The 8,600-nt window shown below is 44.5% G+C and overlaps 1 protein-coding gene across 1 annotated transcript; it reads right to left on the bottom strand.

Moving 5' to 3' along the window:
* Positions 1-3,095: 3,095 nt before the first annotated feature.
* Positions 3,096-8,244, bottom strand: LOC115385840 (uncharacterized). Its single transcript, XM_030087918.1, has 5 exons — positions 8,044-8,244; positions 7,633-7,809; positions 7,438-7,538; positions 6,426-6,578; positions 3,096-4,049 (listed from the first exon to the last, which is right to left on the bottom strand). Exons 1-5 carry the CDS (start codon positions 8,216-8,218, stop codon positions 3,600-3,602), a joined length of 1,056 nt encoding a protein of 351 aa, XP_029943778.1. The 5' UTR covers positions 8,219-8,244; the 3' UTR covers positions 3,096-3,599.
* Between the last annotated feature and the right edge of the window lie 356 nt (positions 8,245-8,600).

Here is an 8,600-nt window from a genome sequence, read left to right as displayed (position 1 = left end):
GCAGCTGACGCCACTGGCCTGCCACATACCAACTGTCAGTCCAACTCATGTACAGGGACGTACATGAGGTCAGGGGGGGACCCTGTAACCCATGTCGCCTGACTGCCCATGAACGCACCACGCACTGATTGGCCCAGGCCACTAGAGGGCACTAAACAAATATGGCCGTGCCGAGCCCACTTCCGGTTTCTCCGGCTGTGACTGTGTTGTTGCGGTGAACCCTCTCTGCCGTGAGAAATTGCCCTCGCTGCGGCAAAACCAAACTAAATGCGCTGAAATCAGAAATCATACCTGCAAATGGTGAGTTACTCCACTCCTCCTGTGTGCCACCGCTTCCAAATATTCCACCTTAAGTAAGCATTTGACTGCAATCAGCACTCGTGGGTAACTCAGCCTTGTCTCCTTATGGTAACAGAGACACGATCCACTCCTGCCTCAAATCCACTTCATTCTGTGCCTTACAAACTACAACATCCGACGGTGAGTCACCAAAACAGTATAATCACTTGAACCCTTCCCATAAAATAGAGGATGGTATCATCTAATGTGTCTAATTTGATTTAATTTCGGCACTTCCGGGTTAGCGCCGGACCGGTTCCGAGTGTGTTTTCTTTTTTTTATCGAGTCTCTGTACCTGCAGTAACGACACCATACGATGTGATGTGACGGCCGTTTGCCGTTATCTCTTTTTGTTATTTCTTGGGTTGCATTTTTTATTGTAGCCTTAGGCTCAATACAGTGCCATTGATACAGATTGTGAAGATTGATTCTGATTGTGAAGTTAATGTTGTACAACTGATTTATTTATAGATATTGATTTAAATGGCCATTTTATTTATGAAATAATGATTTGTTACTAGTAACTGAACTTTGATGCTGATTTTGTGTTTTGTTTTGCATCTCCTCTCTCTGGCCTTCATTTTAGGTCAGGTTTTTTTTTCCTCCTACCGAAAGAACACTGAAAAAGATTCCTCCTTTGGGAGGTGGCGAGCTGCCCGAGCCTGGTAGGACTTCTTTTTTTTCCAATTCGCGTGGATTATAAAAACTGAACTGAACCTTGCGAACAAACTCAGGATCGTATGAACTGAACTAAACTCTGCGAACCAGCCGAAGAATCGCATGAACTGAAATAAACTTTCCAAACCAACCAAAGATTCTATGGACACCTGAACTGTGCCTAAGGTTGAAGGGTTTTTTTTCCTCCCTTTGGGTTTTTTTTTCCCCCATCTGTGAATTTTCTGTTGTGTTGGGCCCTTTGTTGTTTATTATTGTTTATGTCTGTCATTGTCAATACATTTTCCAAACTCAATTCCTGTTTCCACTGGTTTTCATTCACATACCGAGCTCCCATAGCGAACCTGGTTTCTTTTGTTAAGTCAGATACACCCCTCCATCGCAATAACTCAGCCCTAACGTTTATTTGCTTTAATTCCCTTGTTACACCCCCTAATAAGCGTTACACAGTACAGGCAGATGCTAAGGGCGCCGTACACATGGGAAAGAAGAAAAGGTATAACTTTGAAGTTTTTTTTTTTTTGTTGTTTCAAGTTTTCACGTTTCTAAATAGTTGTAATCTTAATTGAAGACAATTAATTCCAGTAGTTTACCATATTATTTACTGAGTCATCCCGCCCCCCAGCTGCCCGCCCCACGCCCCCCTCCTCCACCATCTCCTTCCCAATTCACTCCATGACTGTTTCTGGACCCTCATCAGCGCATGAACAGATGTCAAAACGACCAGAGCTGTCCCGGTGACCCGGAAAGAAAAAGCAAGAAAACGAGGAGGAGAAACGAGAGCAAGACAGAGGTAATGTTAGATGAAATTATGTCAGTTGCGGAACGTGACATTAACCTGGATTAAGCTACATGGATGCAAATCACTAATCAATAAATAGTAATAGTATCAATAATGTGGAGGGGCTTGTTGTGTAAAATAATGTAGTTCATGTAGATAACTACTGGTGTTCTCAGTTTACATTCCTCAGGGAAATTTATACTTGATCATTTCAGACGGTGTTTACATTTTCTTTCATTCTTTTTTTAAACGTTTTTTTTTTTTTTGCCATCTGGGTAGCTAACCTTGGCCCTGCTGGTAATAGTCACTTTTCCGCCCAGATCTTATATCTGTGGGCTCATCGTTAATGTTAATTAAGAGTATGACAGGAGAGGGAATGCTGCTGTGAATATCAGCACTGCTGTGATTCAGTCAGATTTGTATCATAACATCAGTACTGCAGTTCACTGCTGCTTTACATTGTGCTGTTCAGCATTCCACTGTATTGACAATAAACTGAACATCTAATTTGCAAATCAGAAACCAGTGCATTGTATATTGTGCATGCACTCCATAGTGAACATCATACATGTATATGGGTTTTTATTATCATTATTATATCATTTGATTTTATTCTTGGAATCATGTGTTTTTATAATTAGATACTCATTGAAGTCATACTCTTTTCAGATGTGCTGCTGAAGTTTCTAAATCCCCCATGGACCATCTACCACATCTGCTGCTGCTGCCTCCATCTCAGCATCATAGTCCACCTGGGGTGCGGCAGAATCAAGGCTTCATTTGGTGCCTCCACCTCAGAATCAAGTGCTCCTCCTGCCTCCACCTTCACCTCAGCTACACCTTCATGAGAAGAAGCTGGCAGAATTTTACCCCAACATGTGGGCTGCACCGAGAATCTCTGGCTCTCCACCTGTTCCTTCTGCTGAAAGAAGCTTGATGTTTGATTTTCCGTACCATTTGTACTTCATGTTAGGTATTCATATTGTATTTCATATATTCATTTAATTTTGCATTTATGTATCTATAATTTATTATCTTGTTGACTATGCTAATTGGGAATTGTCTTCCTTTAAATAAAACATTTGTCAAAGACAAATCTATAAAGTTTCTTGTTAGTATACAGTATACGCTGGCAATGCAAGGGGGCGCCACCTCAAATCTTGCCTTGGGCGCCGGATTGGTTAAGGCCGGGCCTGAGTCAGAGCATTTCATGACGAATACACACAGTTCACAGTGAACGTGATCAAGAATGGACATAGACATTGTAGTAAGTTGGTCTAAAGTTGGCACTTTACTTTGAAAGAAACTACAACAAGGTCAAAGAGAAAATTCTTTGTCTGTGTTTTTATTCCCAGTGAAGACGCTCTGCTAAGAAATCAGTCACCGCAGAAAGTCGCAATGCCGAAAACATCGATTACTTTAAATCCAACTTTTTAACTGATTGTTTGGACTGATGAATGCTTTATGTTCTGGGCTGAAAACTGCCTCGAAATGCAAAACAACAGAATTTTAAACATGCAGTTCAAAGCGTGATTATTAACTGTGAAAAAATGTGATTAATCAGCATTTTTTAAAAATTCAGGTTTTGACAACCCTAATATAAACATTTCAAAAGAGTTTCTGAATCTCAAGAAGTTTTTCCACTTCATTGCTGTCTTATTACAACCATCATGTTTCCGAGTTTACAGAAAAAAATGCAGCGTTATGCTGAAAGCATCATTTGAGTCAAACTGAAAGATTTGAAAGCGCCTTAAGAGCCGGATCAGAGTCAGATCACAAGCAGAACGTTAACACACTAATTTTCTCACTTCAGCTTGGGTACAGAAGTCTGTCTTGGGGCCACGCCACTGGAGCAAATGCCAAAATATTTACTTGTGTTCATGCAGTCTTGTTTGTTCTTCAGGCACACAAAGCAGAACCCCTTACAGCATTGAGGACACAACAAGAATTTGCAGCCGGTTTGGTCGTGTCCCAGCAGGAAGCCACAGGAGGGGCAGGCCCGGATGGAGGGGCAGCCGGTGACCCTCGGCATCGCTGAGAAGGTCATGTCTGGACAGTTCTTCAGAGTCTTTAAGGCCTTATTGAAGCAGCCTCTGTTGTCACAGCGGTCTGTACGTGGAGACGGGCCTCGCCACTCTCTCAGGCACTGCCAGCAGAAGAAGAAAGGCCTTCTGCCGTCATTGGTGCACACCGTGCACTGAACACAGAGGTTGGTGAAATCACTCCTCATCACTGTGGACTGGCAGCCAGGACACTGAAGAGGGAAAAGAAATGTGTGTTAATGCAGACATTTCCCAACATGGAGTCCAGCTTAAAGAAATAAAATGTTCAAGACCATCTTTAAAGAGATCAAACAATGTTATGGCTTCACTGTCATGTTTTGCTCAGTGGTCTGGTGACTTTACTAGTCATGGTGTCAATCAGTCAAAAAAAATACTCTATGAGACTAAATACAAACTGTAAAAAAAAAAAAAAAAAAAGAAACTAAATGAAGCAAAAAATGAACAAAATATCACAATGACATTGACACTATTGGAACAGATTTTCCTTCTGGGATAAATTAAAGCTAGGGTTGGTGATTTGAATGAGATACATGTTTTTAAATACTGGTTAAAATGATCTTTATGACCCGATAGGAAGCAATTCATGGTGTGTTCTTAAAGTAGTTTGGAAAATATCTGCTATCTACAGCAGGAGTAAAACGGGACAAACAGCAACCAATCGTCTTGACGGGACACCTTTTTTTAAACCAATCAAATCCCTTCGCCGCTCGACCTGCCCCCTGCGCGTACATGTCAATGGCGTGCACTGACCCTGATTCAGTGCACGCGTAGAAGGACGGAGCGTCGTTACAGAATGGCGGAGAAGAATGTTTGGGGCTTTACTTACCGGTGAGTGCGCCATAACTTGGCATAGTGCAAATAAAGAAAAATGATGAAACGAAGCGCTGAGGACAGGTTACGCCAGGAACGCACTGGACGCGGAAGTGCTGCGCGCACCGCGCACCGCGCGCGGAACGTCTCTGCGTCTCCGCTCCCAACGGAGCTCCTCCAATGGGGTGGGAGCTGGGCGGAGCCTTGGGGAGATGCTACATTCGTTCTACATGCTAGTTTTCCAAGATCACCAACCCTAGCTTTAAAGGGCAACTTCTGTTTTTTGACACCTGGACCTTATTTATAGGTGTGTGCATGCTCATATACTCACTCAGACAAACATCGTGCAGCTTGGAGTCCTTCAGAAGTTATTAAGATCCAACCGGATTTAGCGGGGGCCACGGCAGTGGAACTTCAGCGCAGGACATAATCTCTGCAAAATCGCTCATTTCAGCAATATTTCTTCATCCATCACCAGTGTTATCATAAAGTCAGCTTGTCTACCGTCTTCAGGTGGGTCAGCTGACCCACCTGAAGATGGTCAGATGGCCAGGGGCGGCCGGCGCGTGTGTCCGGTCGCCTGCCTGCGGAACCGGGCCTGGAGGCTAGGCCGCTGGGTCGGGGGAACCATCCGAAACGGCGGCGGCGCTGGGCGCCGGGCCGGGTGGAGGGTCCCCGTGGTGGCCCCGGGTTGCCTTTCGGTCAGGTGTTGGATGCTCAAAGCTCTGCTCTGCTCTGTTCTGATGGGATCTGCTGCTCTTCGCTCTGCTCTGACACCGTGCTAACTTAGCCACAATTAGCTCGGATGGGAACGCCGCGGAGCTCCTCTCCACCGCCGTGTTTATGCGGCGGGTCCCTGTGCGCTCCGCGGCCGGCACAGAGCGCGTCTCCACCTGGGAGCAGAGATCCGGAGCTCTCCCATCAGCCTCTGTGGGGCAGCTCCACTCGGCCCCTGGAAGCTGCGGCCTGCTTCACGCACCTCCGTGGAGCAAGCTTCGGCGCGGCAGCTCCGGAGCTCCGCTCCCGGGCGAGACGCGCGGGGACCTGCTGCGTAACCACGGAGGCGTGTGAAGCAGGCCGCGGCTGCTGGAGCTCTCCCGTCGCCTCCGTGGAGCAGCTCCGGGCCGTTTACCCAATCGGCCCCAACTCGGCCCCTGGAAGTCAGGCACTCAGGCGCCTTGACAGCCGAGGCTGACTCAAAGAGCCTCTCTGCTGGGGAGAGGAGCTCCAACGTTCCCATCCGAGCTAATTGTGGCTAAGTTAGCGAAAACTGTCAGCTGACCCACCTGAAGACGGTAGACGAGCTGACTTTATGATAACACTGGCGATGGATGAATAAATATAGCCGAAATGAGCAATTGAAATGAGCAATTTTGCAGAGATTATGTCCCGCGCTGAAGCTCCATTGCCGTGGCCCCCGCTAAGTGCGGCTAAATCAGGTGGATCTAAATAACTTCTGAAGGACTCCGAGCTGCACGATGTTTGTCTGAGTGAGTATATGAGCATGCACACACCTAGAAATAAGGTCCAGGTGTCAAAAAAACCAAAGTTGCCCTTTAAGTTATTCTTTTCTTTGTTACTGTAATAATAACCAGTACAACCACATTTAGACTTCTATTTGTAGTTACTGAAAATCTCCTGCTTCTCACAGCAAATCTGGGGTAAAATATTTGACAATTTCCGGCTTAAATTGGTGCAATTATAAGACATAAATAATAATATTTGAGTGAATGTGCAATACATGAAGTAATACTCACTGATTTTGTGTTGAAGCAGTCCCTGGTGTTTTCAGATATTTTGTTTTCAAAGTATCGGATTTCTTCAGGGGTCAGAAGAGCCATTTGACGGACTTCCTCAAAGGACCACTGAGCATCACAGTCAGGCATCCCACAAACAAAGAATCTCTGGCCCTTCAAAGGTCAAAGAGCAAAAGAAAATCATTCATTGAAGGACAACAACAGACGAAAGCCTTTATTATTGGGACCAACGCTAACTTAAACTGTTTTCATCTCTTTTATTTAGAGGCTTTATTTTTATGTGAACTTTCATGAAATTTTAACCATGTATTTTAAAGGTGAAATACACGATTTTCTCGAAAAGACGAAGCCCCACGTCTGTTACTCATTTTTTGAACAACGCGCATGCGCCAGACCATCCGCCCGGCTCTCCTGCTTCTCCCAGGAAACGCGGAAGTGTCCGAGCGCGATCTCCTCTTCTCCGGCGTGCACGGCTCTGTTTACAGTTTCTGCGATCCGCCTCGCTCATAAATAAAGCTTTTTTTCCGAAACAGTTACAGTTTCATTATGTCAGACTCGCCATCAGTAAGTACTAGCTCAGAAGCTCACCGGCTACATAAACACTCTGAATGCGCAAAAGGGAGAAGCTGATTGGGCGCAAGCACGGAGAACCGCCTTACGAAAGCAGCTCGCCAGAATGATTGACAAACAGACCCACCAATTATTTAGGTGATCCACCCGGAAATCAAAATATTGTATTACACCTTTAATTTATTGAAGCTTTATTTCAATTATTTTGTAATTGAGTTAAATTGGTCTCTTCAAATTGGAGAAGTGGATGAATAAGGTAAAATTTTCAAGGTGAATGAGTAAAATATTTAAGGTGGACTGGTTGAAAAATAAAGGGTTTAAGGTGGACTGGGGGGTAAATAAAGGGTTTAAGGTGGACTGGTGGATTAATAAAATGTTTAAGGTGGACTGGGGTAAATAAAGCTTTAAGGTGGACTGGGAGTGACCTGAACCTTGGACAGACCTGGTCCAGCTGCCGGCGGCACCAGTTGGTGAGAGACGTCGGGGTGACGGCGTGACCACAAGACATCAGAGCTCTGGGAGACGGAAAGTTGTCCAACTCAACTGTGAATGATGAAGGGATGTGAGAAAAACAGTTCAGAGTATCAGACTGACACAGAGTGGACTCCATGAAGTCTTCTACCCACTGAGGACTCACAGTCTAGTTGATCTTCTTCAGCCACGATGGTCAGAGTCGGATCATCCGGGTCGTAGCGCTTCTCCTCTGGTGTGGATTCTCTCTCTTTACTGGTCTCCTCCTGCCTGCTCTCCCTGGATCCCCTCTTCTCTGAGTCTCCTCTCTCTCTGTGGATCCTCTCAATTTCACACCGGAGCACTGTTTCACAGACAATGGGTGATTTATGAGCCTCAGGAATCGCAGCTATAATTAGTGGAGTCACATTTTGGTTTGAAGATAATGGTCTTTGATTACAGTTTTACTAATAGTTTCTTCTTTAGATAAGTAAATAATAAATTTAGTTCACCAACTACTGAAACATAGTTTCTTTATTTGTTAGTGAAGATTAACACTCAATTATAACTGTTGTTAGAAAATCCTGCTTTAACTCACATGAAAGTTGATTAAGTTGGTTGATTTTCTTTTTTAGAAGCAGAACTCTCATCTTCTCCATCTGCTCCTCGGTCTCACACAGGTCGAGGATCTTCTTCTCTCCTCTTGGTCCCTGAAGTCCCGTTTTTGCAGGTGAGTCTCTGCTTTCCTCCTGCTTGCTCCCACTGGATCCCATCTTCTCTCAGTCTCTTCTCTCTCTAAGATCCTGTCACCTTCACATCGGAGCAGAGATTAACAGAACTCAGGTGATTTACAAGCATCACAAGAGGAAATCCCCAAAACTGCCAATCGCTTGTCCTCCCTTGAGCATGTGACAATCTTATCAGATGGGGTTTTCCTGTGATTAAACAAAACAGAAAGCAAAACCTTATGAACTCTTTTCTTTCTGTTTGTTCAAGTGAAGTATAAACAGCTCACCTGAGCAGTGATTATTGAAAAGTGGAACCTGGAGGAGGGAAAAGCTGCAGACTCTGGACTCCAAACAGGAACCAGCAAAAAAAAAAAAAAACAAAAAAAAAAAAAAAACGAAAAACAAACAAAAACCAACCATGGATTCA

The sequence above is a fragment of the Salarias fasciatus genome, chromosome 3, assembly GCF_902148845.1.
Source record: "Salarias fasciatus chromosome 3, fSalaFa1.1, whole genome shotgun sequence".
In the NCBI taxonomy this organism is placed as follows: domain Eukaryota; kingdom Metazoa; phylum Chordata; class Actinopteri; order Blenniiformes; family Blenniidae; genus Salarias; species Salarias fasciatus.
This window is presented reverse-complemented; position numbering and strand designations above follow the sequence as displayed.